Below are 14,013 nucleotides of genomic sequence, written 5' to 3' on the forward strand. Positions count from 1 at the left end.
ATTTCCTATTTTGCCAAATTTCGGTTATCGACAAGAGTAAACTTAAATGACTACTCATACTGTATTTTTCTTTTAATTTAAAAACACGGTCGGCCATATAGGAGATACATCTGAGAGAAAAAAGAAAAAAAGGCGGGTAATAACCATAGTACGAAATGTAAATGAAAAGAAATATTCCAGGAAAGATTAATTTCTTATTTTTGAAATTGACTGCATTTGTTTTGCTTCAATTATTTTCAGGATATTTTAGCTAAAATAATTATTATTCTTCCTGAAGTGGTTCCAAACTCTAAATTAAAGAATAAATGCAGTTTTTACAGGGACAATTTACACCCGAGGCTGTATTTACAGTTTAAAATAGAATTTAGTGTANTTATTAAAGTCTCACTTTGTCATCATTCTCTCTAGAACTCGAAAGAAGTTATTAAAACATGATCCATTTTATTAATTTGTTATTTAATCATCGACGTTCGTAAAACTTCGTTTTGCTATATATATTTTCTATGCGTATAATCATTAATAATGATTATTTTAAAAATATTTTTTTAATGTAAGTGTTCTTATATCACCCATACCCATACACACATGGAAAAAATTTATAGATAATGGTTGTTATTATTTAAAAACACTCTTACATTTCGCACAGACAGACACATACTTATTATAAAAAAGAAAATTACAACTATTAAAACCGCTACGGCGAGGGGAGCTCCTTATGCGGAACTCATCACTAATTAAAAGTAATGGTTACACACTATCATTAGTTAATTTAAAATTAGTAGTTTTTCGTGTTATTATTGGGCTATGACATTTGTACATTCGCTTAATTATTCATTTATATGTATTATTATGTATTCATTCTCGTCCTCTCGTTTTATTTTATTTTTTAGTTATTTGCTTTCGACTCACCATTTAATAATTAACTAAAGACAGAACCAGCCAAATTTCTTTTAAAATTGCCTAATCGTAAACATGAGAAAGCAGTAAAAATTTAAAAAAGCCATTTAAATAGATTTGCAGTTTGTGAAATACTGTACAAAAAAGTCTTACAGAGCATCCTTCTATTTCTTAAAAATCGAGAATAAAAGATTTCTTTTCCTCTTATTAAGAGTGTAAATTATTAAATAATTTTACGAAATCACACACATAAAGTATGAGATTCGACTTTCCTCACTAAGACTTTTGAGTTTTGTTCTTTATAACTTTCTTTAAACGGCACTTTTTTCGTATTTGCTACGTTTTTGTCAGTCACTGATCTAAAGCAAATTTTTTACATATAAAGTAAATTTATCGTAAGTTGACCGGCAAAAAAAAAATCGATTAAATCAACGTAAACCAATAAAAGGAAAAAATAATTTAAATATCGTTCTTTTTTTACCGAATTAATCGGACAGATCATCGTCTGAAAAAACGTACTTAGTCTGTTTCTTTGCAACCCTACTAATCTTGGTCGGAGGGGGACTGTAATCTCTGAAACAACCGCCGTCATCAATGTCACTGTCGTCATCGGATTTTTTCTTACTTTTACTTTTCGCGGGTGCTTTTTTCTTTGCCGGCTTTGGAAGCCCAAAATCTTCGTCTGAACTTTCCGTTGACTTTTTCTTCTTTTTTGGCGCTGTTTTCTTCGATTTCGTTGACGATCCAAAATCGTCATCGCTACCAGTTGTCGTGACTGTTGCTTTAGCCCTTTTCTTCGTTGTAGTCGTCGTAGTCGGTTTCACTGACATTCCATGATCCTCATTCCCTTTTGCTCTCTTTGTCGTTTTCTTATTAGCTGTACGAGTTGTGAAATCGTCATCTTCACTGTCAGTTACGTTATTATGTTGTTCTTCTGGAGGAATGAAATTGTCGTCAGAGTCTGAAAAATCGTTAAACTTCTTAATAGGACGCTTTTTCTTCGATTTAACCGGAGAATCGGCGGATGACGAAACTGCTTCCGTCGATTCGACTGGAGGTGATGAAGACTTCTTACGACCTAAAACGCGTAAGACCAATGAAATGAGTCAATACCTATTCATTATTAATTATTGCTGATCATTACTACTTACCCAGTAACGAATCAAAAAGATCTTCAGAACTCTCGTTTTTCTTTGGGGGTGGCGAGACTTCGTTATCACTTCCTGAGCTACCGACTTCTAGAGATTGCTGTTTGAAGTCATCTTTAACGGCGTCATTGTCAAAAAGTTCTGGTTCTCCGCCAGATGATATGCCATCTTCATCACTGGACTCCGTATATTTTACTGGTTTGCTCACCTGTCGCCTACTTGTTGCACGTTCAGAGACGGTTGGTTTCGTTGAAAACGATACATCATCGTCATCCGAAATATTTAATATATCCTCATCTTCTGAGTCAGACGAAACCTTTTTGTTCCTACCTCGTTTCTTCGGAGATTCTGAATCTTAAATAAAAAGAAAAATTAATCCTACACCAATTTTAATTTACGTCGTGCCTTAAAAAGCATGTCACATTGTACTTCCTAAATTTTTTGATTGATTATTTACCTTTGTCTTTAGCTCTGAAGTTCAGTTTGGTTTGTTTAAAGCCATCTTTGCCCTTCTTGGCTTTCACTTTCTTCACTACCTCGTCAGGTGTTCCCAGCTTATCTTTAATTGTCTTTTTGTCCTTCACCATTTCGTCAAATTCGTCCCTTTCCTCCTACAATAACCCACAATGTTATAAAAAAAACATTACATTTACAATAAATTCTTACATCATTGACAATATTTTCCTTTTTAACACCCTTCTTGTTCCTGTTCTCTTTAAGTTTCAAGGCAGCTTGAACCTTCTTCTTCAGATCATCACTTACGACAGGCACGACTCTTTGGCCTACCGAAGATGGCAACGTTTCGTTCAGGTTTTTTTTCTTTCCCTATAATGGTAACGTTAACAAGAAATGAAAACCAGTATTAATATTAAAACTTACTGTCATTTTTTTTGATTCTTTAATTTTATCAACACCACCAGCTTCGTCGCGACGCTCTTTTTCTTCCAATTCATCTAGTTTTTGGATGAAGATATCCAGATCTTCACGCCACAAATGACTTGGAGTTTTTCTTTTCAAAGTCTCTAATTCTGCCAACTTCGTTTCTTTTTGACGTAACAATTCGTTTTTTCTCTCATCTGTTAACATCCACATTGTTAGACCTAATAGATAGTCGAATTTTTTTACGTCGCTATTTTTCTTAAATAATTTTTCTGCATCTTCCGGTTTCTTCGTACGCCCGGAATCTTCTTCTTCATCCTCGACTTCTTCTTGAGTTTCTTCTTCTTCAGATGGTTGATTGCGGGACTTCCAGTCGTGAACAGGATCAGGTGGATAACCTCTTCGTATCAATTCGTCCACTATGGTTTTTCGTTTTTTGTTTTCCACAACCAATTGACCACTACATTTTTCCATTATAAATCTGGCTTGATGACTTAGTTTCGCTGCTTCCGCTTCTAATATGCCCTCCACATAATCTTTACGCTTTTGGTAATATTTTAACCGTAAAGTGAAGAATTCTTGTAAAATATCCATTACGGATTCGAACCTAATTGTAAAAAAAAATGAACAAAAACTGCATTTTTATGTAGATTAAAGTTGGTATTTTACCTCCTTAAACAGCCCAGTTCATCGAATACACACATAGAGCTAATGCTGATCATGTTTTGTAGTTTAAAAACTTTATGAATTCCATCTTTCTCCAGGGCTTCTAAATTGTTTGTACTGACGACAAAACGTACGGTAGTATCGGTATTGTATTCTTTGTAATCCGTGATAACTGCTTTCTGTTTCTCCGAACCTATCGTAGTTTAACCAGTTTTAATAATATTTAGCTTCAGATAGAACTACAAGAGTGCTCACCATATAAAAGCAATTCCAGGGTGTTTTCCTTGTAGATTTGCGTCCACGTACCAACCGGAAGTTCAGTGATTTCCAGTTTTCCGTTAGTAATTACTGCAATTTCACCGCTGCAAACATACCGATAATCGCCGCAATCTTCGATTGTGCCTTTAAAATTTTTATAGAAGGGTAGCATACGAACTGGTTCCTCGTTGTCTAACAATCGCCTAATATTCGCCACCAGTTCGCGAGGATTATAATTAGGAATTTTCGTCATCCATCCTGTGCCTATTCCTTCGGCACCGTTAACCAGAAGCATTGGAATTATTGGAATATACCAAACTGGTTCTACCTAATTATTAAAAATATACTTTTATAAATTACAAATTCTAATATGCACTTTTGATAGTTTTCAATTTCACTAAATGGCTTTTTAATTATCCTAGTACTTTATCAGTGTGACAATTAAATTAATCAAAAGTATCTTTATTTTCTATTAATCAAACTCTTGATAAATACATCTAAATCTGTTACATTCAATGAAAATTCGCGTTGAATTTTAATTTTGATTTTCAGCAAAACTAACAAACTTGAATGTACATGAATTTTGTTTATTTTTATACTCATTAAACATCAAAAGGTATTCTTCACTTTTAATCCCAAGCTTAAAATGCTTTTATATCACAGTACACGAAAAATTTTTAATAATAGAAAGAGAAAATTAAACGCCAATTGAAAACTGCCACCCAGTTAATTGTAAAAATTTGTGAAGTAATTTTGGTACCAAACCTTTTAATAATTTGATTAGTCATGTTAAGTTAATAAATAAATTGGTGTAAAAGTTTATGTGAGCATATTTATATTGTATTAAGATACAAAAATTTTACCAAGCAATAAAAAAAGAAGATATGATTCTTTTAAAATAAATTACCTTTTGATTATCATCATATTCATGTTGAAGGAGAGGATCGTCTTGGGGATGAAAAATTAGTCGTGTTATAGGTGACATTTTTGTGAAAATATATCGAGCACTGGCGCAATCCTTTCCACCTTTCAATCGAGTACCAAACTGTCCACGGGGTTCCAATAAGTTAATATTGTTACTCCCAACAAAATTCTGGGCAAGATTAACTATTGTTCCGGCGATATTCGCTTCGTTGTGATGGTAGGCGGAAGCAGAGGCTACCAAACCAGCCAATTGTGCAACTTTGATTTCTTTTTTGTCATTTCTCTTGAAGCAAGTAAACAATACTTTACGCTGACTTGGTTTTAGGCCGTCTACTAGACTCGGAATTGATCTGACATTGTCGCCATTGGAGAAAAGAACCAATTCGAGATTCACGAAGTCAGTGTATGACACTGACCTTGTATCTTTTGTGTAGAGATATTTTTCCGGAAGACCGATCTCTTTGCGTCTCTTACTTTCAACCATAAAATTCGTCAGCCACTCTTTACGGTGTTCTATATGTTTCTTGCTGAACGCCAACACTATGTGATCATCGTCTTGTTGACCTAAAAAATAAATAATATTCGGTAGTTTTGTAATTTTTTAATACTTTGTAATGGTTGTATTGTATTATATTGTGTCGTATTTTATTTAACTAGTTACATTAAGTAAGCTCATAATCGGAATAATATTTTTTTTACCTGTATATCTAAAACGAATCCTATGTCTGGCCATGTTTGAAAAGTACTCCTTCGCCTCCAAAGATGACGAAGTTCCCAAACCTTTGTAATATTTAATATTATATGTTTTATTATTTGGGGTGTTTGATTTCCACTCTTCAAATTCGGGCAAGGAATAAAACGATATAACTTCTTTCTTCTTAGACGCTTTCACGATCGGCGTGATAAACTCTTCGAGAAAATTTTGCCTTAATAATTCGGGCCACGAGTGATGAATAAAATTAATAACCAAGCCTTTAATATGTGATCCGTCCTGATCTTGATCAGCCATAATCATCACTTTACCGTAACGGAGAGACTTCATGTCTTCTTCTGTGTTATATTTTTTCTTGTACTGGAGGCCAAGTATCTTTATCAAACTGTTAATTTCCGCATTGTCGAGTATTTGTTTATGCGTAGCTTCGCGGACGTTTAGAAGTTTACCACGCAAAGGAAAGACACCGTAATAGTCTCGACCGACAACCCCAAGCCCGGAAACTGCCAGGGCTTTGGCCGAATCTCCTTCAGTAAGAATCAGGGTACATTTCATAGCGTTCTTTGAACCGGCTTCGTTTGCGTCTTCTAGCTTTGGTATACCTTTGAGTCTTGTCTGTTTCTTTCCGCTTGTCTTTTGAAGTTCATTTTGAGCTTTAGATTTCGCCCAAGAAAGTACTGACTCTACAATACCACTTTTAATAGTCGCATTAATGAATTTTTCAGACAGCTGACATTTGGATCCGAAATTTTTGATTTGCAACGTCATGTGCTCCTTTGTTTGTGAATCAAATGTGGGATTAACGATTAGGCAGTTAACAAAAACCCATATGTGTTCTTTAACTTTGAACGGTTTTATATCGACCCCCCCTTTGTTCTTTTTCTTAATTACTTCTATAAGCTGCTTGACTATCATATCGACTATGTAATCCACATGTCGACCACCTTTGGTAGTCGCAATGCTATTTACGAAGGACACTTGTTGAAATCCAATATCGGAGAGCGCCAATGCCACTTCCCACCGTTCGTTTGGATTTTCGTAGATGCACTTTAGGGTATTCCCTGCTTCATCTTCTCTATTTTTTATATACAAATCCACATAATCTTTAAAGTTTTTAACAGGTAATCTCTTACCATTTAGAAAAACTTTGACGCCTCTTGTAGACGCTGCGACATCATATGCTCTTCGTGACATGAGTTGTACTATGTCATCTTCAAGAGTGTTCATTTTAAATTTGGACAGATCAGGGGTGAAAGTGATTTTTGTAAAATCGTCGCCAAAAAATTCTTTAATTTTAGGCTCAGATGTTTTAGTCATGTTGCTGCCCCACGTTTGTTTAAATTGTTTTTTATAATCCTTACAGGCAGTCTCTACTGTGAATTTAGTGCTAAAAATATTACAAAGTTTTGCACCATAACCATTACGTCCTCCAGTTACCTTTTCTTCTTCATCATTATAATTTGACGACGTCAGCAAATGACCAAATATCATGGTTGGAACATACATATTTTCTTCCTTGTGCATGACCACAGGAATGCCCTGACCATTATTCCAAACAGAAATAACATTATTTTCTGAATCTATTTCTACTTTAATACAATCCATCTTTTTGTCTCTCTGTTTATTATCGGCTGCATTAACGAGTATTTCATCAAATATTTTATACAATCCTGGTACATATGAGAGTGTCTTTTTAATCATTATTTGCTTCTCGTCATCATACACCCACATAACTTCAGAAACCCTTTCTACTGAACCTATGTAGGTATCAGGGCGCAGTAGAATGTGTTCCAATTGTGATTTTTTCTGATATATCTTTTCAATAGTCTGCTTTTTCGGTGGTAGATGTTTATTGGGAGGGCCCTCATTAGCTATAGGGCCATCACCCTCTGCTCCACTCATTTTTGGTCCTGTAATAATACAAATTGTTTTAATATTAATTGGGCTGTCACAGGTTATCTTTTGATAGGCAGTTTATGTCTTGATATTTACTAAACAAAATACTCTTGACATTCAATTCGATAAACTAACTAATAAGAAAATTTTTAGACACCAAAAAGATATAATCTTAAGCACAGCCTATTTTAGCGATATTACAAGTGTAAAATGTTCACGTATTAAATAAAAATTAGTTATGCATAAGTTAATTTTGTCTTACCAAATGGGTATTTTAAAGGCTTGTTTAAGAAAACGTCTAAAAATTAATTATTAACTTAAGACTTTTATTAACCTATAATACAATATCACCGTTTTTAAAATAACGTAAGATATTTCAGTTGAACTTAAGTATAATTACTCATAAAACAACATCTTTACCTTTCAATTGCAAGTGTTTCTTCCTTATTGAAATAATAAGGTTGTCAATTTTACTGGCACAAGAGAACCAGTATTTTGTTATCCCTATTCCTTTGGACTTAATTTTAGAAAATAATTCGTTACTTTCAATGACTACACTCAAAAACGGCAGAAAATAATAAACCAAAGTACCTTTAAATAAATCCACTTATTCACTCACAAATTGCAGACTCTTGGTGTTCTAACTCTTCTACAGCTTTTCTTTCCTTAATCCAACAGAAATCTAAATTTTATTCACCCATTCACCGGCCAATAAGATATGCTGTTGCATAAAGAAACGTTTTAATGCACCAATCAATTTTGAAAATTTAACAACTCACATAGTCATGAACTCGAAATTCAAAATTATGCTCTTACTCAAAACCGTTGTAAATTTTGTGCATCTTGTGCAAAACAATCATACACGACAAAACAGCTAACCGACCACGAGCGTACGAGTACCGGTTTTTTAATATAAAAATGGTTTTTGAGGAAGTGTCTAATTTCAAAATGTTAGGGAAAAAATTGAAAATTTATAATTTATTTATTGCTTGTATTCAATAAACTAAATAACAATAAAATAAAATATCCAATTTGCCTAAAAGCTTAATATCAAGATATTTACGGAAATGGATTCTATTTAATAAAAAACTTCATCTGCAGTTGTTTACGGAGACACAGACAAATACAAAACTAAAACAAGCGTTTATTTACTGTTTGCATAAAAGTGTTTGTTAAAATATATTTTTATTATAATTATTAAAGTTGAGTGTATTTATATCATATAAAAATAATTATGTATGAAGAAACTGATTCAGAATCTGGCGATATATCCAAGGTAACAGTGTTTTTTCTCATTTGAGCATAACCTCATTTTTAAAGTTTTGTGATTGTCTTTTTTTATAGAATTTAGACATAATTTCAATCTCAGAAATGACTTCACAAGGTTCAAATAGCTTTCATTTACAAATAAGTGATACTTCGGAAAGTAGTTTAATAACGCCAATAATAAATATAAACCGAGTAGCTGAATCGAACGAAAAGAAAGGACCTATATTTGTAGACCATTGTTATGCCAGGCCTTGGAATTGGCGCCCCGGGGGCACCTTTCTTAAGCCAACAAAGACCCTTTTCATGCCTAAGCCGGTTAAAAACACCAGGAAGAGGTCTTTCAATCCCTTAGCACCTCTACAGAACTGTAATGAAAAGATCGATGTTGTTGAAGTTCCCACAGAACCTCCCCCAATATATGATGTAAATAAGGCAAGAAGTCTTATGGATGAATGCGAAAAACACGTAGCGAATTTAAAAATAAACCAAGGTGATGACTGGGAAGAGACAGTTGCTCCATTAAAGTAAGTAGCTATCATTTAATTTGGTATTTATTTATAATGTGAATTGATCTAGAATAAATTGGACCCCAATTCAACACAAACTATTCAATGGAATGGTCAATATTTTAAATACTGACCGTTTAAGTCGTTTAACTTTTGAAAATAGTACAAATGAGCCCATTTTAAGACGTACTGTGATAGAAAAGTCAGTGAAACGAATTCGACGACTTTTAGCTACAATATCTTGGGATCCAAAGTTAACTCAGTGGCTTCATCAACTGCTACTTGACCATTTAAATGGATTTTATCTAACAATTTATTTAGACATGTTACAGGTGAACTGTAGCATTAATATTAAAATTGAGTAATATTAACGTTTAGCTTTTACAGACTTTAAAAGCAAAACTGCCCACATTTGTTGACAAAATGATTTATAGTGTGGGCATATCAAGTCGTACAGGAGCTGTTAGCAATGAAAACTTATTCATGCTCCTTAAGCGCCCCTGGGACCCCGTTGCGTCCAGCTTAATGCAGGATAAGCCAAAGAAACTTCCGGGGAATCCGGTTATAGTCGTCGCTCCGTCATCACCAAGTACTGTAGGGGAAATTCCTTTTAAGAGATACCAAAAATGGATAAATTTACTATCCAATCTCAGTTCTGTCGTTCCTATTACTGTAAATATAGGTAAAACTCCATACAAGTAGAATATAAAGATTTTTATAACTAAACCTCATATATTTTGTAAAGGTAATATGAGTCACAGAATGACCATGATGAACTGTGCAGACCAAATGCTTGCTGCTACTAGAACAAGAGTGCAGGAAATCAAAAATGACCTGCCTGGTAGACCTATTGTGTTGGTTGGATTTAATGTGGGAGCAGCTCTAGCCCTTCAAGTAGCCCAAGTCGAACATGCGGCTTGTGTTGTTTGTGTTGGTTTCTCCTTGCTTACTGCAGATGGCAAACGAGGGGAACCAGATGACAGTCTCTTAGAATTGCAATGTCCGGTACTCTTTGTTAGTGGACAGTGTGCAAACAGATCTTCGTAGGTTTCATATTCTAAAACAAGGCAGGGAAATAAAATTTGTCTTTATTGCGCATTTTTTAAGGCAAGAAGAATTGGAAGATCTCAGAGAGAGAATGCGAATAGAAACGGGTCTTATAGTCGTAGGTTCAGCTGACGATTACCTGCGCATAAGTAAAAAAAAGAAGCAGGCAGAAGGAATCACACAAGACGTCGTTGACCGATGCATTGTTGTAAGTAGTAATTGTAAATACAATTAATATTAACTGTCGATTCAAAAAAAATTTTAGGACGAAATTGGGGAGTTTATAGGCAGCATTATGTTGTCACCGGTACCTCCTCAGATTCGCCATTCACCTGTAAATCTCCCCATAGAGGGCCAGTCAGCACCCAAGAGAATCAAAATTGAAAGGAAACGAAATAATTCCAACGACAGTTCCATCGATAGTGAACCTCCTAGTCCTACACCTAGAATAGTTCGTCCTGGTAAATCAATTACTTAAATTTAAATGAAATTAATTTACATTTTTTTTTTTTATTTTTAGTTGGAAGACCTCCAGGATCCAAGTCGAAAAACAAACTGGAATCTCGTTGGGCAACACAATTATCCCAAGGTACCCCTCCCATTATTAATATTTCTCCTCCTGTAAGTCCAAAACCACCACCCGTGATAACACCTACACCTTCCGAATCATCTGTTTCTGAGACAACACCTACTGACACCTTCTTATCACCCCTTACACAAAAGTTTGAAGCGCCCACTAATACCGCTCAGTCGTTGGCTGTTACAAACACATCCACGTCGCCACTAAAACCATCTCAAGGTAATATAAATGGTCACGATAGCTTCAGGTGCTTTTTATGAACTATATAAATGTTTAAACTAAAATATGTGATCCAAATACATAAATCAATTTTATTTTCAGCTGCTAAAATGCAGGCCATGGGAGTAGGACGCCCGCTAATGGGATCGGGAAGTGTTATTAAAAAAGACTTTAAAAGTAACGCTCCCAAAGGAACTAGCATTAAAGGTATCGATTTATTAATAAATAACGTTAATAATTAATATGTAATTTTATTAATGGTTGTTTAGTTTTGGATAATGTTACAATCACTCCTGGAACACCAGCAAGGTTTTTCTCGAGTCATGGGAAAGCCTTAGACGTAAATAAAATGAGCAGAATATCAGGAAATTATGGTAAAGATAACACCGGTACTTCATTTGGTAATATGATGTTAATGGCCGAAGGAAAGTTAAAGTCCTCTGGGACAATGATTAGGGGAACCGGAAACACTCCTGTTATTTTACCGGTTTCCAAGAATAAACAACAAGTCGGACCAACACGTAAAGGAGCAGGACTTGATTTGGTTTCTGTTTTTAATTAATATTTTACAGGTTACACGAAGTACATAACGTCAAAGCAACTGCCTGTGAAAAAGCCAGTGAATCTCAACCAAACTGCCCCAGTATCATCATTTAATGCTACTCTATCACCGCCCACCAATTTGACCTCCCAGGATATTATGGATCTTCCAATAATTTTTGCAGACGACAACCAAATGCTGACACACAACACCATTCAACCAGCTCCAACCGAATTCGTCCAGCAAAATATTTCGAAACCGTCTCTACCTCCACCACCTCCGCCTCCTGCTGCTACCACACCAGGAAAATTGATTTTTATGAACAAATCGTCAGCGTCCGCGTCATCTGTCAGCACATCCACTCCAACAAGCATCATTATTACCAACAGTTCTCTTAAGAGACCTGCGTTATCGGTACCTGTAAGAGCCTCAACACACCCTGTTAAATATACAAAGATTATCTTATCAAGGGCCGGGACTTCTTCTACGATTACAGAAACAAAGAATGGAACAAGTCCTTTAAGTATTGAGGGAAAGTTGAGTGGACTGCCTGCTGACATATCAGTTAAAAAAGTAGAGGTACCAAGCAACAAAGGTACTGATAATTATCTAGAACCAATCGATTTGGAAAAGGAATTGGTTGCCACAACAGTACCCAAGCCTAATTATGCTCTTGTTGGGAGAAAAGTTGTAGAAAAAAACAGTATTAAAACAGAATCACAAAGAGAGAAGAATGAGAACCCTTAAATAATATATTTCCTAATATTAAGTTATGCTGTATTTTGCATTTTAGTTACTGTGTAATTTAGCACATAATAATAAAAACTGCTTCTTGTATTAAAATAAAACGTTTCATCAGTTACTTAATTATCTTAATGTATTTACACAGAAAGAAAAATAACGAAACAAATTCTTTAAATACCTTTTTTATGCACAACTAATATGCCTTTTAAAAATGTCATCTAGTGATTTCTCCATCGCCTCATTTGTTCCCCGTAAGCCATCAACCACCTGTTTACTCCAATTAAAGTATTGATTAATTCTGTTCTCATCCCAGTCTACTGGAGGGCTGTTTTCTAAATCCCGAAGATTATATAGTTTATCTGCAAGTTTCACCAATTTTGCTTCATAGGTTGAATTAGGAGCATGCTCTACTTGCAATTTTTTTCTGGTTTCTTTTGTAAGGGACTTGTCGTCTGTAACTTCCCTGACAATATTGCACACTTCAACTCCAAATTCAGTTTCTATTTCTTCAAATGTTGTGTCCGTGTCCTCAACTGTATCATGAAGAATTGCTGCTTGTAGAACATGTATGTTGTCAATTTTTGCTTCACTTGTTAGTATATAAGCTACTCCTTAAATATAAATTACAAGTAAACAGATTTCCTGTTATTTTATATTATTTATTTACCTAAAGGATGATTTATGTATGGAGTCTGAGCTTCATCTTTTCTTCTTTGGTGCTTATGCTTAGTCGAAGCAAAATTTACTGTCTTTATAAGTATTTCTGCAACTGACATTTTAATTGTTATGTAAGAACTTAGAAATGTATCTTATAATTATCTTGTTTTTTGTAAAAATTTAATCAAACATATGTATATACAAAACGGTAAGTTTGTCATACCACTTAACCTAACATCAGTTTCGAACAAAAAGAAAAATGGAACCCCGTGTTGCCATATCGCGTAAAATATTTCACCATAACGGAAAACCTAGCTTAAATTAGCAACGTATGGCTAAATAAAATTTTTTTCTTTCTATGGCATCAAATCTTGTGTAATTTTATAACAGTAATTTTTTTCGTAATGGCTTATATGTATATACGCAGACAAGGGTGTATATGAAATTAAAAATAACATACTTATTATGTACTTAATAATACACCACTCCTAAACTATCAACTTCACTTATTGCATGCGTTGCCTCATTATCATTTAACTTGCAAATGGATTGTTACTTTCACGAATCAAACAATATTACACAAAAAACACTTTATTTCAAACTTTTTACGGAAGTACAGACCCAGGCAGTCCAATTAAATACATCATTAAATTACACTACTTACACTCTAACATGAATTAAATCGTCCTTCATGATGGAACCAATTTAAGGTAATCTTAAAAAAATATTGAGAACGTTCGTGAACGTATTTATTTCTTCCTTTTTGTTGTTGTATTTTGTCAACAATGCAATAAACAAAAGACAAAACTAAATAATCGACTGTTTTTTTTTGTTTAATTTCCGTTCTTTTATTAATTTCAGATTTTTCGCATTTCGGTTGATGCGCTACTTTTCGCAATCTCTTTGTTGATCAGTAAAAAAATTAAAAGACGACTCTTGTAAAAAAAACGAAATCAACGAACATAAAAACTTATGTTACTGTGGACACTACTTAATTAATGAGGCGACGCGAAAACAATAAAAATGGAATGATCAAATTATTTTTTTTAAACTCCTGTTCTCTTAACTCG

General features: G+C 34.2%; 3 protein-coding genes across 3 annotated transcripts; 1 reads left to right on the forward strand and 2 right to left on the reverse strand.

Annotated features, from left to right (window-relative positions):
• Positions 1-599: 599 nt before the first annotated feature.
• On the reverse strand, positions 600-8,287 carry LOC108734346 (DNA topoisomerase 2). The gene is made up of 10 exons (XM_018465865.2): positions 7,801-8,287; positions 5,472-7,394; positions 4,756-5,336; positions 3,846-4,176; positions 3,594-3,783; positions 2,925-3,531; positions 2,712-2,870; positions 2,503-2,656; positions 2,049-2,399; positions 600-1,975 (listed from the first exon to the last, which is right to left on the reverse strand). Exons 2-10 carry the CDS (start codon positions 7,384-7,386, stop codon positions 1,383-1,385), a joined length of 4,881 nt encoding a protein of 1,626 aa, XP_018321367.1. The 5' UTR covers positions 7,387-7,394; positions 7,801-8,287; the 3' UTR covers positions 600-1,382.
• A 214-nt stretch (positions 8,288-8,501) lies between these two features.
• On the forward strand, positions 8,502-12,376 carry LOC108734324 (KAT8 regulatory NSL complex subunit 3). Its single transcript, XM_018465824.2, has 11 exons — positions 8,502-8,656; positions 8,725-9,173; positions 9,226-9,487; positions 9,543-9,837; positions 9,901-10,198; positions 10,263-10,410; positions 10,468-10,663; positions 10,723-11,001; positions 11,104-11,208; positions 11,271-11,522; positions 11,574-12,376. The coding sequence occupies exons 1-11, from the start codon at positions 8,615-8,617 to the stop codon at positions 12,287-12,289; spliced, it is 3,042 nt and encodes a 1,013-aa protein (XP_018321326.1). The 5' UTR covers positions 8,502-8,614; the 3' UTR covers positions 12,290-12,376.
• Positions 10,125-14,012, reverse strand: LOC108734328 (guanosine-3',5'-bis(diphosphate) 3'-pyrophosphohydrolase MESH1). Its single transcript, XM_018465834.2, has 3 exons — positions 12,954-14,012; positions 12,465-12,897; positions 10,125-10,212 (listed from the first exon to the last, which is right to left on the reverse strand). The coding sequence occupies exons 1-2, from the start codon at positions 13,060-13,062 to the stop codon at positions 12,470-12,472; spliced, it is 537 nt and encodes a 178-aa protein (XP_018321336.1). The 5' UTR covers positions 13,063-14,012; the 3' UTR covers positions 10,125-10,212; positions 12,465-12,469.
• Between the last annotated feature and the right edge of the window lies 1 nt (position 14,013).

The sequence above is a fragment of the Agrilus planipennis genome, unplaced genomic scaffold (assembly GCF_000699045.2).
Source record: "Agrilus planipennis isolate EAB-ADULT unplaced genomic scaffold, Apla_2.0 scaffold83, whole genome shotgun sequence".
Lineage (NCBI taxonomy): Eukaryota > Metazoa > Arthropoda > Insecta > Coleoptera > Buprestidae > Agrilus > Agrilus planipennis.

Bases quoted from the DNA above. Each gene is read 5' to 3' on its own strand.
- LOC108734328 (XM_018465834.2), bottom strand. From the start codon at position 13,062: ATGTCAGTTGCAGAAATACTTATAAAGACAGTAAATTTTGCTTCGACT. The intron at 12,898-12,953 runs GTAAATAAATAA...TTTATATTTAAG, and splicing joins ATACATAAATCATCCTTTAG to GAGTAGCTTATATACTAACA.
- LOC108734324 (XM_018465824.2), top strand. From the start codon at position 8,615: ATGTATGAAGAAACTGATTCAGAATCTGGCGATATATCCAAG. The intron at 9,488-9,542 runs GTGAACTGTAGC...TAGCTTTTACAG, and splicing joins TTTATTTAGACATGTTACAG to ACTTTAAAAGCAAAACTGCC. The intron at 11,523-11,573 runs GTAAAGGAGCAG...AATATTTTACAG, and splicing joins ACAACAAGTCGGACCAACAC to GTTACACGAAGTACATAACG.
- LOC108734346 (XM_018465865.2), bottom strand. From the start codon at position 7,386: ATGAGTGGAGCAGAGGGTGATGGCCCTATAGCTAATGAGGGCCCTCCC. The intron at 4,177-4,755 runs GTAATTTATTTT...TTTAATAATTAG, and splicing joins AATATGATGATAATCAAAAG to GTAGAACCAGTTTGGTATAT. The intron at 2,657-2,711 runs GTAAGAATTTAT...GGGTTATTGTAG, and splicing joins AGGAAAATATTGTCAATGAT to GAGGAAAGGGACGAATTTGA.